Consider the following 24,786-nt stretch of genomic DNA (forward strand, 5'->3'; position numbering starts at 1 on the left):
ACTGAGGTTGCCCCCAAATGCATACACTTTAACATTCATGCATTTTTTTTTTTTACATTCATGCATTTTAAGCTCTAAATTAATCTGTTTCTCCTCAAACACTTGAGGCCATCCACTAAAATCCATACTTAGATATGGACAGACAGCTAACTAGTCTCACTTACATCAGTGAAAATGTGTATACTGCCTGTTAGTGGAAGAGTGCATATGTGTTCATATGATAATATATGCACATCTGTAAGCTTCTGTAGATTCATATGGATAAATTAGCAGGTTCTGATTTCAGCTGCAACATATTTTTAGAAACAATTTCATAAAATGGATATTTTCCATGGAAAAAACATTATAATTGGAAGTTTCATTCCTGACAAAGGATAGATAGTGTAAAGAGAATTAACAAAACTAATGACCATTTTATAAACCTCTGCAAATACCTAAAACACTAGAATAATGCCCTGCATCCCATAAAAACTACATAAAATACACAATACCTACACATGTAGCCTCAATGTTTCTTGAAATACCCAAACACTGCATCAACATACAGGTCAATTGAATTATGTTCAAAAATTAATAAAAACATTTTGATTAACAATTCTGAAAACCTTAAATTTTAGTGGAGTATTTGGGGGATGATTTAAACATGCCCAATCTTTTTTTCTTAAGGTATTCAAAGAAATTGATCTATTGTCTTCTTTTCCCTTTGAGGTAGGAATCTATTTTTTACTACATTTACTACTGCCATTTTACAAGCTACTTTTTCCTCCTCCCAGTAATTGCCCTTCCCAATATACGAGAGCTGGAGAAGGGCATGGCAATCCACTCCGTATTCTTGCTTGGAGAATTCCATGGACAGAGAAGCCAGGCAGGCTGCAGTCCACAGGGTCGCACAGAGTTGGACACGACTGAAACAACTTAGCACATACACAAGCACAATACTGGCGTGTTACGGAACTATCATACTGCCACAATGCGACTCTGTCCTGGCCAAGGCTGACTGGCCCAGCATTGGGCCCCAGCCACCATCCTACCTGAGAATTTGACATTTGGAACTGAGAAAACCAGAGGTGGGGAATCCCTGCAGCCCTGCTGCTGATGGCTCAGCAGTCCCGACTCTATCTTTCTTACCTGTTTGATTGTTCACGTCTCAGATTCCATGAGCTGCCTCAATATCCTTTCAGGAAATTCCCCTTTTGGCTTACCTAGGCAGAGTTACTTTCTGCTACTTAAAGCCAAAGACTCTTAATAAATATACCCATGGCAAGGAGATGTACTTAAAATTATTTCTTACACCTTAAAGCTCAGGTCAAAGCAAGTACTATTCATACATAATGACCTAGAAAATGTGTACATTAGATGATAAAAGCATGTTACAAATTAATACATGCTATCTAATCTCGCCTTAGCTTTCAAACAAATGACTGGAAAAATCTTACACCAAACTGCTACTACTAGTTACCTCCAGCGATTTGTTTATTTTTTCTTTAATTTTACCCTATTTCTCAATTCCCACAATAAGCCAGTCTTAGTTTTTATAATCAGAGAAATATAGTGAAAAAGCATGTTAGAAATCAGATGTCCCAGAGGCCTGACATCAGCAGTGGAGATGGTCATAGCTGAGTTGTTTCCTCACTTAGAAGTGATTTTTAAAAGATGAGTCAGGCCTGCATTTACTGCCTGCACTGTCCCCCATCATCTTAGTCTATCCACAGTTATAAGAGCAGTTTCTTAGCTTCAAACTAAAGCAATGTCACTAGGAAACATTAAGTTCTATAGGGACAGGCTTTGGTGTAAGAGTTCCTGGGTTTGAGCTCAGGGAAATAGCTGTGTGGTCTGGAGATGGTCACAAAAACTTCTCTGAGCCTCAGCATCCCCTGCTCAAAATGGGGAATTACAGTACCTTCCTCTCAGGGTGGCCACGTGCTTCATAAGAGAGCAAGGACGTAAAAGCTCTGTGCAAGTGAAACAAATATCAGCTACTGTTAACTACTTTCACCTCGTGTCCTGCAGCAGCCCTCTTGGCCGGCATAGTTTCTGGTTGGGCTCCAAGAAATTATAATAGACTACATGCACTCTTCCCCGCAGTATCTCAGCTGCCGGACCTGCTAGAGACAGGCCTTGACACTTCAGCCGTCCTTCTCTTACTGGCTTTGCACACTTTCAGCAAAATAAACTTAGACAACCTAGAATACTTCAAAAATATAACTCATCTAGTAACCAACACTTTTTAAAAATTGTTGTAAAACACACATACAGTACACATACATAAAATTTACCATTTTAATAATTTTTAAGTGGCATTAAGTACATTCACATTGTCATGCCATCATCAGCACCACTCGTCTCTAGAACTTTTTCACCTTTCCAAACTAAAACTCTGTACCCATGAAGCACTAAATCCCCTTCCCCTCTAACCCCTGGCAACTACCAATCTCCTTTCTGTCTCTAGATCTGACCACTCTAGGCACTTCATACAAGGGAAATCAGACTACTTTTTTGTCTTTGTCTTTGGATTTGTCTTTTTGTGTCTTTTCCTTAGAACAATATCCTCAAGCTTGGCAGTAGGCTGAATGTTTCTATCTCCCCAAAATGTCTATGTTGAAATCCTAACACCCAAAGGTGATACTACTAGTAATTGGGGCCTTTGGGAATCAATTAGGTCATGAAGGTGGGGCCCTCATGATGGAGGATAATGCTCTTATACAGAACTCCCTAAGCCCTTCTGCAAGGAAGGATATGATCATTCTGCCATCCAGAAAAAGGGCCTCACCCCACCATGTTGGCACCTTGATCTCAGACATCCAATCTCCAGAGCTGTTAGAAATAAACATCTGTTGTTGATAAGCTACCCTATCTGTAGTATTTTGTTACAGAAGCCTGAATGGACTAACACAAGGTTTATTCATGCTGTAGCATGTGTAAAAATTTACTTTTTTGCAGCTTCATTGAGATATAGTTGAAAAATAAAATCATAATACATTTAAAGTATACAATGTGATAGTTTGATAGCTGTGTATATTGTGAAAGAATTCCCACAATCAAGTTAATGAGCACATCCATCAGCTCACATATTTACCTCTTTTTTTTGGTGAGAATGCTTAACATCTACTCTGTTAGAAAATTTAAATTGTATTATACAATGCAGTATTAGTCACTGCATTAGTATGCTATAGTCACTATGCTATACATTAGATCATAAAGGCCTTAATCATCTTAAAACAAAAGCTTATTCTCCTTAACCAATAGCTCTACATTTCCCAGCCCCACGATGCCCCATCCTTTGGTAACCACCATTCTACTCTCTGTTGCTATGAGTTGGACTTTATATAAAAAGTTTCCACACATAAGTGATATCATGCAGTATTTATCTTTCTCTGACTTATTTCACTTAGCATAATGCCCTCCAGTTGCATCCAGGTCATCAAAACCTGTAGGATTTCCTTCTTTTTAAAGGCTAATATTCCATTGTATGTATATACCATGTTATATATCATGTTTTGTTTATCCATTCATCCATCAACAGATACTTGGGTTGCTTTCATCTTATGAGTTCGTGAATAATGCCGCTATGAGCATAGGTGTACAAACATCTGAGTACATGCTTTCAATTCTTTTAAATATATACACAGAAGTGGAATTGTTCGATCATAAGATAATTTTATTTTTAATTTTTTAGGAACTGCCATATTGTTTTCCACAGCAGCTGCATCATTTTACATCACCACCAGCAATGCACAAGAGTTTCAACCTCTAGCAACCTTGTCAACACTTAATTTCTGGGTTTTTTTTGTTGTTGTTTTGGGGTTTTCTTCTAAATAACGACCATTCTAATGAGTGTGAAGTACTATTTCATGGTGGTTTTTATTACATTTCCCTAATGATTAGTGGTGTTAAGCATCTTCTCGTGCTTATTGTCTATTCGTGTGTCTTCTTTAGAGAAATGTCTATTCAAGTCCTTTGCCCAGTTTTTCATAGGGCTGTTTGGTTTCCTGCTGTTGAATTGTAGGAGTTCTTTATATATTCTGAATATTAATTCCTTATCAGAGATCTGATTTAAAAAATATTTTTCCACTCCATTCTGTGAGTTGCCTTAGTAACTGTATTTCTTGGTCCTACGTGTGCTCAAACTGCACCTGCATGTGACATTGTGCTAATGACTGTGAACAAAAGGAGCCCTTGACTTTCACACCCTCTCTCTGTGTATTGACTCTGTCATCCTATCAGAAGCCTTCTCAATTGCTTGCAAACATTTTTAAAAATTACTGTATCTTTGAAGATTTCTGAAAGGGATGTAACTGGCTATTTCATCTCAGATATCTGAGAAGCGAGACCTCAGTCCTAAAGAGGCTGTGAGGAAGCGGGGTCAGCACAGCTTGAAACTAGCAGAAGTTGTCATCGTCCACACATTCACACACACACCACACGAAACCTCCACGAGGGTTTCCTGATGTCTACACCTGTGTGACAGGAAGTACTTCCACTTACATCAGTGCCTGCCAAGGAGGATTTGACTGTCATGTATCATTGTAACTGGTCTCACCAGCTGATAAAGGTCATAAATCTTGACCCTGGGAACCCAGACCCTTGCTGAGGTCTTCACATTCCTTTCTGACCAATGAACAATGAAACTTGCTTTATCCAACCATGTACATCCTGTTCCGGTAAGTGCTTGTTTTTAATTCTTAGCATGACCACTATGAACTAAAACTTTAACACTCTTGATGTTTTTCTCCTTGCCACTGCTCTCGGTAAATGTCTTCACTGGGGGGTGTGCCCTGGTCTGGCACATTAATAAACCCTTTATCCCCGCTCTGGAGTCTTTACTTTGAGTGCCATGTGGGCTGCAGTCCCACTCCTCACTGCATGGTCTCCTCACAAGTCAACACAAACCCACACACCAGATGCTGGAAATAACTCCAAATTTTACACAGACATACACACGCTTATCCATGCATGGCTATAATCAATCTCATTCATACATTCCTCAGGAAAATTAAATAAATCCCATCCTGTCTTTAAACAAGCAGATATCTCAGTTTAGCCACCCAACATTCAGATATTTGACCTCTACAGAATACTCTCCCCCTGACATTCACATTTCTTACAAACCTCACGCACAAGTAAATGTTCATTTCAGCTGCATTTTGGCTCTGCTTTGCATGTAATGGTTGCTCACACACACACACACACACACACACACACAAGTATGCATTTATCTCTGAAGAAGTGCCTTTAATGTCCTGCTGAAGCCAAAGAATCAAAATTTTAAGACAGTGAATTAAATTTGCAGAATCAGTGCTCAGGAGCAATAACATTAGAAACAGGAAATTAGTCCAATTACAACATCCTCTGAATTATGATCTCTACTTCCTTGCTGCCTTACTTAGTACCAATCACTCATTATAGCCTGCTTACTGTTGACAGTAGTTCCAAAAAATACTACTCTGGGTCTTCTACCCCATGGAATGGAATGTGGCAGATAAATAAACCCCTTATGATCAGCTAGAGAAAATGAATCAGAGACAGGACCCCAAAAGGAAGCACTCAGCACCCTTCCTCTAACAGCTCCTTTTCCTTCCCCCAGGGATGGCCATCACAGGAATGAGGCAAAAACCCACCACGAACCACTGTTTCCCAGCTCTCCTGGAGCCTGGCATGGACAGATCCTGTGCTGGGTGCTTTGCACTTAGCCTGGCTGAATTTATTGCCAAGTATGATTTACATATATAAAGCAATAAATACAGGAGGACAGTGCAGTAAGACAGTGATCTGGAGGGCCCTCCCACCAGCAGTGTGCCCTGCCCTTGGGATAAATTACGTCCCGTGGGGATGAACTAAATAGTCCCTCCATGTTCCCTACGAAGTTCTGATCTTCAGGGTTGAAAACCAAGCCCTGTTCCGCCAGCTTCACTTATTGGGTTTACCCTGACGTATAATTTATTCCTTCTTCCATATCAGAGGCAGGTTCTCAACTAGACACAAAGAAGAAGGCATCCTTAGAGGGTGGGGGAGGGAAGATTTTTTTTCTTCTTTGCATGATGTGAATGCTTATACAAGGGAGGGAGTGGGCTTTAGGTTTTTGTGAGATAATTTTTTGTGTGTCTGTGCGCTTCAGATCAAATTAGGGGTTTTTGTTTTGTTTGTTTTGTTTATCTTTGTTTAAAAAATCACGATAAATAGTCATTAGACTTATCATGGTGATCATTTTGAAATGTATAGAAATACCAAATCACTATGTTATACAACACTATGTTATCCTGGCATACACCAGGAATTAACATAATGTTGTAGGTCAATTATACTGCCAAAACAAACAAAAACTCATTTAAAAAAATCAGACTTGTCATTACCAAAGGCCAGAAGTGGAGGAAAGGAGAATTGGATGAAGGCAGTCAAAAAGCATAAACCTTTGAAAGGTATCAACCTTTCAGTTGATAAATAAGTACTTGGGAAGTAATGTACAATATGATAAATAACACTGTCATACATTATATACGGAAGTTGTTAAGAGAGTAAATCCTAAGAGTTCTCATGGCAAGGAAAAAGATGTTTTTCTGTTTCTTTAACCAACCTTGTATTTCTATGAGATGATGGTGTTCACTAAATTTATTGATAATTATTTCATGATATATATAAATAAAATCATTTTGTTGTACATCTTAAACTTACACACTGTTATATGTCAATTATATCTTGGTAAAACTGGATAAAAAATAAAAATAAAGAAATTATGAAAGAATAATCTTAAGAAATTAAAGAAAGAACGGCATAAAATAGACTTAAAACAAAAAGGAGGAAAGATATACTAAAGATAGAAGGGAAATAAATGAATTAGAAAACAAAAAATCAAGTAGATTTGAATAATAAAGCCAAACCTGGTTATTTCAAAAGAGCAATAGTATAAGCAAACCTCTGGCAAATCTGATTTTAAAAGATCACATACAGATTAGAAATGTAGAAGAAAGGATAATCACACATATAGAGGCTATTTAAAAATTAGATACAAATACTGTGGCCAACACTTTGTGATAAATTTGAAAAATCTAAATAAAATACCCAACTTTTAAGGTAAAGTTATCCAAATTATTTTACCAAAGAAAAAAAATTTGAAAAGACTAATAAAAAAAAAAAAAGAAGATTTGACAATGGAGGTAAAACTCTAACAGGTCCAGAGAGTTGTTTGGGCTAGTACCAAAGACTTTTTAAGTAGTGGATAATTCCAATATTGTTTAAAGTGCTGCAGTGCACAGAAAATATGGAAACATTCCAAAATCATTCTTATTAGTCTAACCTATTCCTGAAACCAAAACTTCATGAGTATAGTTCAAAAAGAAAACTCACTTATTATAAGGATGCAAAAATTTGAAATAAAATATTAACAATGTGTACGTAACTACTACCTATGATGGTATGAAAATTAAGAAGAGTTTATAGCAGGAATTCAATGATTGTTCCACATTAATGAATTTCTCTACATTAAGTAAATTAAAGGGGAAAATACTATGTAACTATCATGATATATTAAATAGCAGCAAAGAGCAAAGTTTCTTGATTCTTATAGTGCTAGCCTAAAGTTCCACCTTTATGCCTATTCATTGTATGACTTTGGGCAACTTACTTAATCTAAATTTCATTTCCTCATTAGTAGAATGAAAGGTTTTTTGTGTTTTTTTTTTCTTTTTTGGTGGAGGGGGCAGCAAGCTATGCCATGCGACAGGTGGGATCTTAGTTCCCAGACCAGGGATTGAACCCAAGCCCTCTTCAGTCAAAGCGTAGAGTCCTAGCCACTGGACCACCAGGGAAATTCCTAGAATGAGAGTTTTTATTGGAGATTAAATGAGACAATCCTACTAATATTTTTGAATCCCTCACCCCAAAATAAAAATTATGATGAGAACATTTTTATTAAAGAGAGGAATGACTATGTCATCCTTAGTAAGGTTTTCATTTTCCCCTTCTCTTATTTCCTTTTGACATTGTTTTCCAGACATCTTGAAGACAAACTATCACTGTTGAGTCTTTGTTTTCCTAATCATCTTCTTTCTCTTTTCTATTAGGAAAAACCTCCTCCTTTGCCCTTTTGCATAAACACTAGATTACTAAAAATTAAGATCTGGTCCTGAATCAGTCAAGTGGTTAAATGTCTGGGTGAGAATTTGTGGAGGAACAATAGTAAAAGCCATTGGAAGGGCTCCCCAGCGACTAAATCAGAAGTCAGAGAAGTCTGCTAAGAGCTTTGAAAAGAGTATAATCCGGAACTGCCAACACAGTACATGGCCTCCTTGTCTTTCTTTCTCTTTTTCTCTTCTGTGAGTATTTTCTATGTTCCAGAGGTCCTGTGAATTCAACCCCCAAACAATTGGTAGAAAGATCCCTCTTAAAGATAAGAATTGACTCCATTTTTCTCTTCTGTTTCCACTGCTGACCCAACTGTTGTTTGTTAACCATGGATCCTCCTTTACTGTCCAGAACTTCATACTGCTGTCTCTCTATTAACTGGAACAGTGTACCAGCTAGTATAGAGATGGGAAGATGAATTGACATGGATAGGACATCAGGCTGAATACGTCTGTTTGTATCCAGAGCAGCAATGAGCTACACCAGTTTTTCAGCATCCACACCTGATTAATCTTCTGCTTGATGGTAAACGTCGGGAGATAGCTGTGGGCATGGCTCAGACAGGAAAGAATCCGCCTGCAATGCAGGAGACCAGGGTTCTATCCTTGGGTGGGGAAGACACCCTGGAGGAGAATGGCAACCCACTCCAGTATTCTTGCCTGGAAAATCCCATGGACAGAGGAGCCTGGTGGACTGCAGTCCATGGGGTCACAAAGAGTTGGACATGACTGAGCAACGAAGCACACAGACACAGCTGTGGTCACACAAAAGGAAGTTCTTCCTTTTAGAATTCTACCTGGCCCACTGAACTTTTTTTTCTTAGATTAAGTAGGATTATGAGCTAAATGAAAATCAGTGACTATGTGACATTGAAATTTTAAACAATTTGAACCTGAGTCAACAGTTATGCATTAGTAGCATCCAAGACAATTGATAATAAAGCAACTTAAACAGTGGCTGAATGTGAAAATATATGTAAGTAGAAAGAAGAAAGGAGAGGAGATAAAGAAAAAATTGAGAGAAGGAAAGAGTAAATATTTGTAAAGTAAGGTGGAAACTAAAGGTTTTATGGAAAGTGAGCCACTTTCAAGCTTCCACAAATCTGCCTAAAACACAATCTACAATGTCAGAATCTACAAGGAATTATTGACACATCTACAAGAAATAATATCCAGATACTATGCCAGCCACCTTCCCTTGGATCTATATATTATTCATAAACTGCATCTTCATGGCAGAGAAAAAATAGTCTTTTGCCATTTATTAAACAATAGGAAAATATAGACTTACAAATTCATAAATATTTATAAAGATAGAAATTAGGAGGTTGGGATTAACGTACACACACTGGTATATATAAAATAATCAACAGAGAACTCGCCTCAGTTCTCTATAATAAACTATATGGGAAAAAGATCTGAAAAAGAATAGATATATGTGTAACTAAATCACTTGGCTGTACACTTGAAACTAATACAACATTGTTAGTCAACTATACTCCAATATAAAATTTAAAAAATTTAAATACAATAAAAATAAAAGATAGTAACAAAAAAACAGATATGTGACAGGGAGGAAGGATACCAACTATTACATTTCTTCTGCAGAACAACCTAGCAATAGGTATCTAAAGCCTTCAAAATATTTATATTGTTTGACCTAGTTCTAAACCTTGAAGACATTAAGCTAAGTGAAATACACCAGTCACAAACTGGTGTATAACTCTATCTATATCTATCTGAGGTACCCATAGCAGTCGTATTCATAGAGATAGAAAGTAGAACTGTGGTTGCCAGGGCTGGGGGAGGAGAGAATGAAGGATTATTATCTAATGTACAAAGTTTCAATTTGAGAAGATGAAAAACTTCTAGAGAAGGATGGTGACAGTTGCACAACAACATGAACTTACTTAATACCATTGAACTGTGTACTTAAAACTTGTTAAGATGGTAAATTTTATTTTATACATATTCTGCCACAATTTAAAAATGCTTGTGAATATTTATAAACAGGAAAAACAGTCAACATGGCAGAAATAGTAGCAAATATTCTTCAGATTGTCTGCAAAAATCATTGTAAGCCCATGTAAGAAAGAAGACATCAGAAGGGTATTCCAAAGCAGAAAATGCTAGTAGACATTATTTCCAGGTGAGATTATGAGTGACTTTCTTTTTCATATTTATCTGTATGTTCTAAGTGTTCTAAATAAATATACAGTATATTTATAACTAGAAAAAGAAATTAAAAGCCCACCCCATACATCTCTATCCTCTTACCCTGCTTCATTATTATAGTAATGGCACTAATTACTTCCTGAAAGTATATTGTATATTTATTTGCTTCCTTGCCATAGTTTGTTTCCCCAGCTATGATGTAAGTTCTAAAAGATCAGAGATGCCTGTGTCCTTAATTCTTGAAAAGTTTTAGGCACTTAATGAACACTCCATAAATATTTCAGTGAAGGAGAATAAGTCAATGAATGAATGTATGAGGGAAAGAACAGAAAAACAGTCATCCTCAGGTATGGACAGTGGCATTCCTTCGTACTGTGCCCCTAGACCAAGCTTCTGGGGGTAGTGACCCTCTTCCTCCCATCTGTAACTTCCTCAGGATTGGAGGAAGGGCCTTCTCCAGATTAAGCATCATCAGAATGAAATAAAACCCGAAATGTGCCCAAATTAGGGTTAAAACGGTAGGAAGTAATCCAGAAACCTCTTACTTAAAGGATATCCTTACTTAAAGGATATTTGAAGGGTCTGATACCGTAAAAGAAAAGGGAAAATATAGCCATTTCCAAATCCTGGAAAGTAGTCAGGGGGAGCCATGCATTTATTCCATAAATATCCATTGAGCCTCTTCCAGGTGCCAAGAACTGAAATAGGCACCAAGAATACAGAGTGGATGAGTGGGGAAGAATCAGACTTCATCTGTTTAATTCCTGAGGGAGTACCAAAGATCAGTGAGAAGTTTGAAAAGATAGATTTGAATGCATTGTAAACAAGAAAGTCCACAATGGCCTTTCTTAAAGTACATTTCATGGAACCCCAAAGATACATGGAGTGTTTATTTATGTTAAATAAAAAAAGAACTATGGAGCCAAATAAATTTAGAGAATCTTAATGAAGTTAACACTTTTTAAACTACAGCACAGGACTTCTCAGGGTCTTTAATACTGTGACTCTCCTAAACAGCATATGATTCCTTTCCCCAAACCTTTTGGTTAAGAGGACTATTTTTCCAGACCTCGAATTCCATGGGATGAGCATCTAGAAAAGTTATCCTCTCTTCATAATGGAAATGGTGACCAGCAACCATGGAAGCAGACAGTCACTGAGGACTGCACATTGGCACCACACGCCACAGATGCCCCAGTCTTCATTCTGAATCATATTGATTCATATCAATCCAGTCTTCTCACTTCATGCCCCTCACCTCATGGTTTTCCCAGTTACCAGTCTCAGCATTCAGTTACCCCCTTTCCACGCATGCTTTAAATGTGGCCTTAAAGAACCACACCTTGTGTTTCTGCTTCTGCTTCTGGCTTGCACTCTGTGTAATAATGACACTGGTTCTTTCCCTAAGCTTCCTGGGGCCACTCTGGGTAAGGCTCCATGGGTTCAACTCTTCCATCCAGCTCACTGTACATGGAGGAGAGAGACCCAGACAAGGAATAGACAGCTTCTTGTGTCAGGGATGCCATAAATGGGACGAGCTTGGGCTTACTGATTTGAAAAGTTTTTTCCTGTTACTTTCAGAGACTTCTTCAACAGGTCTGAGATCCTGTAATGTCCTATTTCTAGATATTATTTTAAATACTTCTAGTATCTGGGAAAGCAGCTATTTCTCTGACCGCATCATCTTATCAGTTCTCATATGAAATGCAGATGCTCTGCTGCACAATTGAGAAATCCTTCACATGATGAGTCAGAACCACTCACAAGGTCACTGGGCTTTGTTCTACCTTCCAGCCTTACAAATAAAAACCTTTGAAGCCTTGCATGAAACTCCTGCAGGGAGAAACTCTTGTGACTTTAGACTATAGTCCTCCAAGCTTGTCAGATTTTTGTTCTCTTACCTTGTAACTTGGGTTCTCATTCCAAAATCCAGTGACCTCATTGATTGCAGCACTTCAATACAGCCCATGTACTGGAATAAGAGGGAAAAAAAAAAAGAACAAGTAGGAAAAATGGCACAAAAATAGTTCTCAGCTTCAGAGGTGATTCCCTGGGAAACACCAGTATCAGTTCCTGATACCAAATTACATTTGCACATTCAGCCTACCATTGATATTTCTGACCATTAGTGGACACATACCTTAAGCTTCAATTCAGTTATGAAACATCAGCTAAATCCAAACTATTAACATGGTTTCAGGAAAACGGCTGTCATCCCTGACAAATGTGAGCTCAGGGATATGAGAGCTTGGGCTCTGGGGCCAGCCTGTGTGAACTGGAATCCTGGCTCTGCCAGTTATTAGTTATGGAACTTCAGCAAGTTACTCAACTTCTCTGCATCTCAGTTTTGCCATTAGAAACATAGGGATACAACTGTTGTGAGAGTTTAATTATTTAATTATTTCCTAAGGTGTTCTAAGAGCAGCGCATTTTACACATGTATGCTCAAAAATTAGAGGAAGCAAAACTAGATGTGAGACAAATAATACAGAAATATCAAGTATTCTAGGGAAATAAAATAGGCATATAAATGCAGATAAACCCAAAGCTTAGTAACATAAGAAGATCCTACTTTTTGTAACCTCATTTGTTCAGAGGATTCAAGGAAAGAAAAAGTCAAGTCCTACAGCAGGAAGGAGTAAATCTAGCTTGAACCTGGAGTATTGGAAAAGGCACTCAGGCTCATAAAGCTAAAAGACAGTTAGTTATATTTAATGTGGCAAAAGCGGGAGCCGTGTTAGGCTGGTGGAAAGAGCGGCGGGATTACTCTGTGTTTGAGGAGCCTAATGTCAGCAGCAGTATGAAGGTGGGTTAATAGCAAGGGAGTAAGTGAGGATGCTCCTGTTGAGAAGTAACAAAAGCTCACCCCGAGGAGGATGGTGGGAAGGAGGGGACATATTCAAGTGACATCTCGGAAATAGATACTACACGATCCAGCAGTTGATTTGATCTAGAGAATAAGAGGGATGAGTCAAGGATGACTCAGACGTTTCCAGCCAGGGTAGCATGGGGAACAGTGATTCCATTAACAGAAACAAGAAAGCCAGGAGAGGGGAAGATGAGGTGATCTGGGACCTGTTCACTGAACGACGCTGGTGGGGTATCCAGGAAACAGCAAGTTGAGAGTTAAAAACTGGATTCTGGAATCATGGAGAGGCATTGAGCCTCGGGAGGCAGGCTTAGTAGTCACCCGTGTAGCTCTGCCTGGTGAGGCAGTGGGAGTAATCCTCTTAGCAGAGCCTCAGTTGATGAGGGAGAGTGTTTCTCTGAGAATGAGCTCGGAAATGCAATGAGAGCCAAGTGGTCTGATTGAAAGTGATCTGTCGGCTCCATGGAAATGATCTGCTTCCTGTTTAGTTTTCCCCTGGAAGCCTTCCAGCCTCCTGCTTGTGGAAAGATGGCGGGAGCTGGGGGTGCCTCCCCAGACACTCTTGGAGCATTGCTCAGCAAATTTGTACATTTCACATCCCAAGAGTAGGTCAGTATACCAAGTGTTGTCTAGAGTCTCGTGTAGGGGAGAGTTGTCTGGTCAAGACAATTGCCCGGCCATTCTCAGCCAGATTCCTGTTCCTCACACTCTTCGTGGGAGCTCGAGCACTGACACCTAAGCCCTGTGTTTTCTGGCTCTGTGACCCTGCTCCTGTGCACTTCTCTGCCACCCTGGCCTTCCTTCTGTTCCTCAAATACAGCCACCTCTTTCCAAACACAGGGCCTTTGCACGAGCTGTTCCATTGCTAGCTCTGCCTAGATCCTCCCCACTGCTCTGTAAGACTGACTCCTTTTTATCCTTCAGGTTTTAATTCAAATGTCATTGCCTCAGAGACCCTCCCTAGCACCCTTCATCACAGCCCCCCATTTGTCATCATGCCACTGACTAATAATCAAGTTTACTTGTTAACTTGCTTATTACCTGTCTTCATTCCCTTGACTGTAAAATCATAAGAGCAAGGACCATGATCACCATGGCATTCCCAACACCCAGGGCAGTGCCTGGGACAGAAGGTACCCAATAAATACTGGATGAAAGAGTGAAAGAGGCTTCTACACTTCAGCTCCAACAGTAGTTTAAAATGCGCAGAGGGAGGTGAATTTCTGACTGTTCTCTCCATCCTGGAGAATGAGGAAGGAGTATAGTAGAATGAGGTCACAGAAAGAGACTTGAGAGGAAGGAGGGGAGAAAGGGCCTGACTCCCCAGGTGTTCCAGGGGTGGGGAAAACCCTGAGCGATAAAGCTGATGGGAGGGGGAAAAGAGGCAAGGATGTAAGCTGGGGCCGAGATGCTCTGAGGCTCAACAGCTCAGGGAGGGAGGGTGTCAAACGGGGCAGTTCTCAGCCCAGTGACGTGAGTCACCGACCGTGGGATTCGGGTTAACAAGGGAAGAGGTTTTTAGTGGAGAGCAGGAGAGGAGGACAGGGAGAGAGGGAAGCTTCCAAGCTTTGTGCTTCATTTTTAACTGGAGTTTAGTTGCTCTACAAAGTTGTAGTAGCTTCTTCTGTGCAGTAAAGTGAGCCAGCTATACATACACATCTACCCCCTCTTTTTTGGATTTCCTTCCCATTTAGCTCACCACAGAGCACTGAATGAAGTCCCCTGTGCTATACAGTAGGTTCTCACTAGTTATCTATTTTATCCATAGTTGCATATAAATGTAAGGTTTTGTTTTTAATCCCACTTCATGGCGATAACCACCTCAGTCCCTTCCTTCTAAGGCAGCCCCAGGAGTTGTTTCCAAAACCCTCCCCTTCACTGAAACCTCTGTTTTGCTTCACATACTTGTCTGTCAGCAATGGCACACCTTCTGCCGGCCTCGCTGCGGGAAACGTGAGTCACAGTCCGAGATGATCGTGACAATGAGCACATTCCCCATCCACCCCGGGCATGTGAGGTGGAAGGCACTCAGGGCAATGTGAAGGGAGAAAATCAATGCCCGATTTTCTTTCCACAATGACTCTGAAGCCCAGATGCACCTGGTCTTCCCATTGACTCACTCAGTCCATTTCACTCTGAAACCATTGCTGTGAAGAAACAGGGAGGGCACGGTGCATGAAAAGACTGTATCTTTGTTTAGGTACCTGACTGAACGAGCGGACAGTGGCTGGATGTCCAGGCCTCAGGGAGGAGGAGTTTAGTTTGTTGATTTCAGTATAAACTAACCCTACCTCTCATTCATGTATTAAGTGTAGGTCTGCAAAGACACAGTCTCTGTTCTCAAGAAACACAGCCCCATGAGGATAGGACAACCATGAAAGAGATGATTTATCTTTTCTCTCTATGAGGTTAGTCATGGTTAATTCCATTTAATAGATGAAGAAATTAAGCCCTATTAATGGGAAGTGGCTGGCTCAGTTTCACTTATTCAGTGAGACTGAATCAGGGCTTATTCTGGAGGCTGCAGTTCATTTCTGGGAACCTGTGTGTGAGCCTTGTGGGACAGGAAAATCGAAAAGAGAGGAGGTCATCCAGCTGCCCCCTCTGCCTCCTCCTTTGGTCTTCCCAGGTGGGAACGAAGGTGACCCACCTGGGGGCCCCGTGGTAAGAGTAGGCATGGATCCAAGCTCTTCCGGGGCCAGCAGGATGTGGCACCCGAGACAGAAGACACGCCCTAATACCTGACCCTGTGATGGGGAGAGGACACTGAAGACCTTTATTAAAGGTATCAGGGGTGGTAACAATGTGACAGCGCTCAGACAACCTTTCCATTCAGCACCTGACAGATGGCTCACCTAGATCCCGGCTCACGCACTCCCTTCTTGCCCCAGGGCAGTCATAATATTTTTGTACTGTCTGAGCTTCAACCACTTGTTTCTAGGGAGAGGTGAACAGTCTATTCATGCCCTGTGTATCTTGGACTTTGCATTCCAGAGAAGAAATTATTACTGGGGTTTTCAGAGACCAGGAATGAGAGCTGGCTTGTGGGAACTTTTCATCCTGACTCTTACAGAATGATGACCTTCAAAGATCTAAAGAAAAAGGACATATATTCTTATATCCTCAGAATGTCTGAAGGATACATATTACCTCTGGGAATGGGAGAGAGGGAAACTTTTACTTTTTACTTTACATTTTTGTATTGTGTGTGTTTGAAAAAATAAGTAAGTGGTATTATTTTAGAGTTTAAAAATTAAATAAAAGTCTACCACTTAACCTCTTGGAATCACAATTAATTACCAAGTAAGGTTAAATCTCTTGTTTCTCAATGGTATTTTCCCTTCCTTAGAATGTGCCTGCCCTTGTGCTAGATGGTAGAAGCCACCAACATGGCCTAAAGACATTGCAGGATTTCTCTGTCACCTCTAAATAACATCTAATCTTTCCCATTAAAAACAGGGGAAGTGGGAAAAGGACAACCTTGAGACACTGTCTCCACTTCCTTACTTTCAATTCATGCTTCAACTCACTACAGTAGCTTCTAGTCTCAAGACTCTATTGAAACTCCCTGGGCAAACCAATGATCTTGTCCACTCCAGTGACCTGTTCCAGCCTCTGGTTCGCATGCTCTTCCCTTTCTTTCAAACCCCTCATCCAACCAGGGGCCAAATTCCATCAATTTAGTCATCTCTTGAATCGGCTCTAGTTTAGGCACACTCTGTCTCTCAATTGCAATAGAGTGGACTCCCAACATGTGAATGTTTAATTTACTCAGTTCAACTACTGTATCAACCTGACCTGCAGAAAGTAAAAGATCAGTCCCTTTACTCAGCCCCTCAGCCCCCAACTCTACTACTCAAACTAGATGTGACTTCTGCCCCAGGGAAAAGGGACGTCTCTGCAAATTCAAACAGAGATGAAGCCATTGACTCTGAACTGAGCCTAGGTGGACAGGTGTTATAGAGATTTCAGAGATTTCCCAGTGTATTCTTTATTCCACCTGATTTTCACCCTAGTGATGAATTTAGAACACAACCCCCTCTAAGAAGGAGTCTCTGGTGTCCCACCCTCTGAATCTGCCTTTCCCAGTGTAGCCAGCACCTTACTGAAATGCAGATGTACCATGATATCACTCCACCCTATCACATCTCATTCCCACTTGAAACTCTCATAGATCCCCCACCTTCTTAAAGCAGAGCTTCTCAAACTTTAGAGAACTTCAGAATTACCAAGGAAACTTAAATGGAAGATTTTTAAAAACAGATTTCTGGGGTTCTGAAAAATTCTGCTTCAGTTGGTCCAGGAGAATGTGTTTTATTAAGGACTCATGGATTCTGCTACAGCAGGTCCAAGAATTACACTTTGGAGAAAACATCAGTCTTCAGGAAGAGATCTTACTTTCTTAGCTTAATGGACAAGGTCCCTAACTATCATCATTCAAAAGTTACTTCCGTGTAATGGTACCTCATTGTGGTTTTGATTTGCATTTCTGCTATCCAAAAGTCTACAAGCAATAAATGCTGGAGAGGGTGTGGAGAAAAGGGAACCCTCTTACACTGTTGGTGGGAATGCAAACTAGTACAGCCGCTATGAAAAACAGTGTGGAGATTTCTTAAAAAACTGGAAATAGAACTGCCATATGACCCAGCAATCCCACTTCTGGGCATACACACTGAGGAAACCAGATCTGAAAGAGACACGTGCACCCCAATGTTCATCGCAGCACTGTTTATAATAGCCAGGACATGGAAGCAATCTAGATGCCCATCAGCAGATGAATGGATAAGGAAGCTGTGGTACATATACACCATGGAATATTACTCAGCCATTAAAAAGAATTCATTTGAACCAGTCCTAATGAGATGGATGAAGCTGGAGCCCCTTATACAGAGTGAAGTAAGCCAGAAAGACAAAGAACATTACAGCATACTAACACATATATATGGAATTTAGAAAGATGGTAACGATAACCCTATATGCAAAACAGAAAAAGAGACACAGAAATACAGAACAGACTTTTGAACTCTGTGGGAGAAGGCGAGGGTGGGATGTTTCGAGAGGAATCGGGTGGAGAGGGAGGTGGGAGCGGGGATTGGGATGGGGAAGACGTGTAAATCCATGGCTGATTCATATCAATGTATGACAAAACCCACTGAAATGTTGTGAAGTAATTAGCCTCCAACTAATAAAAAAATTAAAAAAAAAAAAAGTTACTTCCATGAAACCTCTCCTCTTTCCCTCCTTTCTTTTTTAAATTTTATTTATTTATTTACTTATGGCTCTGCTGAGCCTTTGTTGTTGCTCAGGCTTTTCTCTAGTTGCAGCGAACAGGGGCCACTTTTCATTGCAGTGGCGTGTCTTACTGCAGAACACGGGCTCAAAGGTACGCAGGCTTCAGTAGTTGCGGGGCATGGGATTAATAGCTGTAGTTTGGAGGCTCTAGGCACAGGCTCAATAGTTGTGGTACAGGGCCTAGACGCTCCATGGCACACAGGATCCTCCTAGACCAGGGATCAAAGTTTCCTGCACTGGCAAGCAGATTCTTTACCATGAGTCATCAGGGAAGACCTTTTTCTCCTTTCTTACCTTCAGTCTGACCACTCCCTTCTCTGGACCCTCCTCCGCACACTGTACGGACATCCAGAAGACCTTTTATAAAATATTAATTGTCCATATGGCTTTTTTGGCCAGTGTGCCTGTACCTCTTTTGGAATAGGAATGGTGTCTGTTTCTTCTTTGTATCTTCAGTATTGAGCCGAGCTTACCAATGCTCCTGAGATGAATGAGTAAAATGCAGCTTGAACAACTTATAAGAAAAGATAGGATGTGTATATAAAAATAATTATATTAAAGGTTTAGATCATATCCTTTTTTCAAACTATATCTCATCTAACTTAATTTTCAAAAAGAATAATCATGAAGGTCAAAAGCTCAGTGCTTAATAATTAAGATATTAATGAGTAAATGGATCCAGACAGAAGAAAGTAACCAGATACAGGCAAATCTGGAACTATACAGACTACAAGAAAGACAAAACCCAAGCTACTCACTCTAGCCCCTTGTTACCATTTAGGAAACCAGATCTCATTTTTCAAGAGAAGTCAGAAATAAGACTTTATTTATGAATTTTCCTAAATTTTAAAACCAACAGGTCACGATGAACAATCCAGAAATTAAATTTTAAAAATTACATTATTAATAGAATTAAAAACAACAAAATATTTATGAATAAATTTAACAAAATAAATGCAAAATTCAGACTTTGAAAACTATAAAGTATTGTTGAAAGAAATTTAAGACGACCAAAATAATTGGAAAGACATTCCAAGTTCATGGATCAGAACTTCATGTTAAGATAGCAATACTCCTTGAACTGATCTATTGACTCAATTCCTGGCAAAATACCAGATGGCTTCTTTGCAGAAATTGACAAGCTGATCCTAAAACTCACATTGGAATTCAAGAGACCCAGAATAGCCAACACAATGTTGAACAAGACAAAAGTTGGAGAACTCACATGTCCCAATTTCAAAACTCCCGACACAGTTGTACAATCAAAATAGGTGTGGTAATTACATAAGGAAAGACATAGATCAGTGAAATATAATTGACAGTCCAAAAACAAACCTTCATGTGCTCAGTCACTCCAGTCGTGCCCACCAATCGAATTTTGACGAGGGCACCAAAACAATTTAAGTGGGGAAAGAACAGTGTTTTCAACAAACAGTGCTGGAGCAGTTGGATATTACAGAATGAAATAACATACAAAAGAATGAAATCAGATCTCTATTCCACATCATATGCAAAAATAAACTCAAAAATGGATCTAAGATCTACACATGGGAATTAAAATGATAACACTCTTTAAAGAAAATAGGCAAAAATTATCATAACCTTGGCTATGACACCAAAAGGACAAGCAACCAAAGAAAAAGATATATAAATTGAATCTTATAAAAATCAAATACTTTCGTACTTCAAGGGACACTATCAAGAAAATGAAAAGATCACCCACAGAATGGGAGAACCTGTTTGCAAATGATTTATCTGATAAGGGACTTGCATCTATAATACATAAAGAATACTTACAACACAATAGTAACAAGACAAGCTACACAATTTTTAAATGGACAAATGATCCAAATAGACGTTTCTCAAAATAAGATATACAAATGGCCAGTAAGCACAGGAAAAACTGCTCAGTGTCATTCATCACTAAGGAAATGCACATCAAAACCACAATGAGATACCACTTCACACTCTTTGGAATGGCTATAACTTAAACAAACAAACAAACTGAAAATAGCAAGTGTTGGCAAAGATATGGAGAAACTGGAACCCTCATACACTGGTAGTGAGAATATAAAATGGTAAAGACACAAGGGAAAACAGCTTGGCAGTTTCTCAGAAACTTAAACTTAGAACTACCATAAGGTCCAAAAATTCCACTCCTAGATATTCACTCATGAAAAGTGAAAACATAGGTCCACACATAAACATTCACTCAAATGTTCACAGCAGCACTAGCCATAATAACAAAAAGTAGAAACAACCTGAATATCCATCAAAATGATGAACAGATCAATAAAAAGTGGTACATCATGCCATGGACTTGTGTTTGGCAATAAAAAGGAAATGAAATGTTGATAAATGGTACAACATGGATGAACTTTGAAAATATTTTTCTAAGGGAAAGAATGCAGTTACAAAAGACCACATACTGTGTGATTCCATTTATATGAAATAACTGGAATACATAAATCTATAGAGCTAGAAAGGAAGGTTGGAAGGTTTGCGGGGGTGGGGTGTGAGGGCTACAGGTTACAGAGTTGATTTGGGAGTTGATAAGAATGTTCTAATATTGGTGGTGATTGCACAACTCTGTGAATATACTAAAATCCATTGAATTGTATACTTTATATGGGTGGATTATATGAAATATTATTATATCTCAATAGAATTATTATCAAGCAATAACAACAATAGGCCAAACAAAGAATATCTGCAGGCAGTGTGTGATCCTGATATAAACTATTCAGGAAATATATGCGAATGGATGAATAATCCATCTATGAATAATGCTTCAGATCATTATAGGTATTTGAAATCTTCAGCACCCTTGAGGCAGAGTTCATTGCTCTTCCTTTGGACTCCCAGAATATCTTGGTCACACCCGAAGGTTGCACTCACCCAGTGATGCTGCTATTTATCTATTTAAATGTCTATGTCTGCCCACTGCTAAACTGTGCGCTTCTCAAGGGCAGGGAGTGAGTCTTAGTCATCACTATCCCCAGCACCTCTTACAGGGTAATAAATGATTTATTTGAATGAAGGAGCCAAGAAATAATGTTCAGGAAGTCTCAAAATAACCTGCATCCAAACTGGACTATCTGTAATGTGTTCTTTCTTAAAGGGGTGCATTTCCAGTTAAAACAATCCTGAAGTAAAGCTGGTCAAAGCCTTCCTTACGCCGGGTTTGAGTTGGGTGTGTGTCATGTGAGAAGGGAGTGGAAAGTCCTTCCCCACGTAGTGCAGCACCAATCCAAGCAAACCTGGGGCAGGTGGACGCTGGGGAGGGGACTCTGCCTCTGGAATGAGGAGCAAGTTTAGAGGGAATTCGGTGAGACAGGCCTCAAGGGGAGAGGCACAAGTGGTCCTAGCAAACACTGCCTTTCTTCTTCTTTTTAAAAAATTGAACTATGGTTGATTCACAATATTCTGCTAGTTTCAGGTATACAGCTTCAGATTCTTTTCCATTATTGGTTATTACATGATATCATGATATTGAATATAGTTACTTCCCTATGCTACACAGTAAATCCTTATTTATCTACTTTATATAGAGTGACGTGTAGCAATTATTTCCATACTCCCAATTGATCTCCCCCAACCCTTTCCCCTTTGGGAACCATAAGTTTGTTTTTCGTCTGAGAATCTATTAACACTGCCTTTTCTTAGATGGGCTTCCCTCCATAATTCAGTTGGTAAAGAAACCACCTGCAATTCAGGAGACCCTGGTTTGATTCCTGGGTCAGGAAGATCTGCTGGAGAAGGGATAGGCTACCCACTCCAGTATTCTTGGGCTTCCCTTGTGGCTCAGCTGGTAAAGAATCTGCCTGCAATGTGGGAGACCTGGGTTCGATCCCTGGGTTTGGAAGATCCCCTGGAGAAGGGAAAGGCTACCCACTCCATTATTCTGACCTGGAGAATTCCATGGACTGTATAGACCATGGGGTCTCAAAGAGTCAGACATGACTGATTTCTTAAGATGATCTTACAGCACCTTTGAAACTTCCCACCAAGAGCACAGGGCTGCTGACACCTTCTTGCTCTCCACCACTCTCTGTCCTCTCGTATTTGCTTTTCTTCAGAGTATTTACTGCTTATAACAATGTTTGTTGATAGTCTGTCTCCCCCACTAGAAGATTAGTAGCAGACAACAAGACTGCTCTATCCCCAACAACTAGAATACTCTCTGGTATACAGTAGTCCCTCAAAGTAAACTTCAGTTGATTAAACTGAACAGATCTTTAAAATCCAAACATCTACCCTGATGAAAACTCCTGCTCCAGGTTCAAAAGCCTGAAAATCTGAATTTGATCACTCATTCCCACTGGGATCTTTGCAACTAGGGAATTTCTGAGTCCTTAATATTTACAAAGATGGAATCTTCTAAAGTAAGTTGTGTGCTCTGCTGGTCCTTCCTAAAGAAGGAAAGGTTCTCCAGGGTTCTATGTGCAGGGTTCCTGTCCAAGGCAAAGCAGGGCTGTGAAGGGAGCTAACCCTATCACTCTGGCCCAGATCTCATAGACGCTCTTCCCCTCCTAAGTAGATGCCTTCCCCAGCAGCAAATGAAGAGGCACCTATATTTCAAAATTCCATTCCTAGTCCCACTAAGGCAAGCAGAACTGACAACATCTTAAACATAATCTCCTGGAGATTTTTAGAATTAATAAGGGCATTTTTAAGTTTATTCAGAAGCAGCATTTCTCTTTGACAATAGGCAACCTGGATCCTTCAGACAAAAAGTCTTGAGGGCCAGAAGCCCAGGTAAACAGTAAAGATCTTGGTCTGGTTGGCACTTTGTTGACACTCCAATATTTTAGGATATAAACTGCCTACAAGCATCAAAAGAAAACTTTCAATTCATCTGAAAAACAGTACTGTTTGTCTGTGGGCAAGGAAAGTATGACAACCATCTGTATATCACACCAGGCAACTGTGCAGTATCTCATACCAACAGTCCTACTCACATTGAAAATCCCTTACACATGGGCATTTTTTTTAACTGAGAGTGGTTTCATATCTGCCTACAGACCTGAGCACAGACACAGTCACTCTGCTTGAGGTCATCCCTGAGGCAAAACCACACTGAGAGCATTTGGAGGGCTCTGACCTCCCCCTAGGAATAACTTTATACTCATTTCTTGGGAGACATGACTCTCTGCTGCTGGGCACAGCCAGGTAAATCACATCCTATGTGATCATGTGCCTTTGTATGAACAGTGACTTACACTGCCTCTTTTCACAAGTGTTATCTCATTGGATCCTCACAGTAAAACTGTGAGAAACGGTCACAGAACCTGAACAGGTATATAATACCCCTTTTACACATGAGAAATTGATTCTTAGGGGTTCGGCCTTCTGCTCAAGCGTCACAGGGCTGGTTCAGAGAGAACACAGATCTTTTGCTGCTTAAAGCTATGCTGTTCCACATCATCTCCCTGACCTGGAGACGTTGAGTCTCAAAGCCCTACATCTATAAAAGATAACAAGCTACTGCACAGTGATTTTGATCACTAGTGTAAGAAGTCGGATGTGCTTCATCCTATTGATGAGGCATCTGCTGATAGCAGTTCCCCCACAGTACCTGCATCAGGTAAGAGAAGGCTCCCTGTGATGCTTACTTCCCTGCAGTGACCCATGCTCCACCTGGGTAGAGTCCAGGGACATTTGCAAAGTGAAAATGAATTCAGGGATCTGAAAACATCTGGACTGAAGATACTGCATTGTATCTCTCTTCTATTCACCTGCAGAAGGCTGAGCAGCGAAGAATTGACACTTTCAAACTATGGTGTTGGAGAAGACTCTTGAGAGTCCTTGGGACTGCAAGGAGATTAAACCAGTCAATCCTAAAGGAAATCAACCCTGAATATTCAATGGAAGGACTGATGCTAAAGCTGAAGCTCCAATAGTTTGGCCACCTGATGCAAAGAACCAACCCATTAGAAAAGACCCTGATGCCTGGAAGGATTGAAGGCAAAAGAAGGGGGTGGTGGCAGAGGATGAGATAAGGAGATAGCTTTACCAACACAGTGGATATAAGTTTAAGCAAACTCCAGGAAATGGTGGAGGACAGAGGGGCCTGGCATGCTGCAGTCCATGGGGTCGCAAAGAGTCAGACACAGCTTAGCGACCGAACAACAAGAACAATATATGTATAAACACTTAAAATACTTTTCTCTTTTTAATATATAGGTATTATTCTTGTTGCTGCATGAAGAGAAAGAGTGAGAAAGACAGGCATCTTTTGTAGGTGACAGGTGTTTTTATATTCTATAATAACTTATAGGAACTCAAGAGTTATTGCTGCAACCACCACCTAAAACAGTCAGTTCCACACAG

The 24,786-nt window shown here is 39.9% G+C and overlaps 1 protein-coding gene across 1 annotated transcript in view; it reads right to left on the reverse strand.

The window, feature by feature from the left end:
* Positions 1 to 24,786, reverse strand: part of SHC4 (SHC adaptor protein 4) — a 124,480-nt gene that overhangs the window by 64,684 nt on the left and 35,010 nt on the right. Inside the window, exon 3 of the mRNA XM_061157101.1 lies at positions 12,194 to 12,264. Within this exon, the coding sequence (XP_061013084.1) occupies positions 12,194 to 12,264 (71 nt within the window). The remainder of the gene's footprint in view (positions 1 to 12,193; positions 12,265 to 24,786) is intronic.

Source organism: Dama dama, chromosome 12 (assembly GCF_033118175.1).
Source record: "Dama dama isolate Ldn47 chromosome 12, ASM3311817v1, whole genome shotgun sequence".
Lineage (NCBI taxonomy): Eukaryota > Metazoa > Chordata > Mammalia > Artiodactyla > Cervidae > Dama > Dama dama.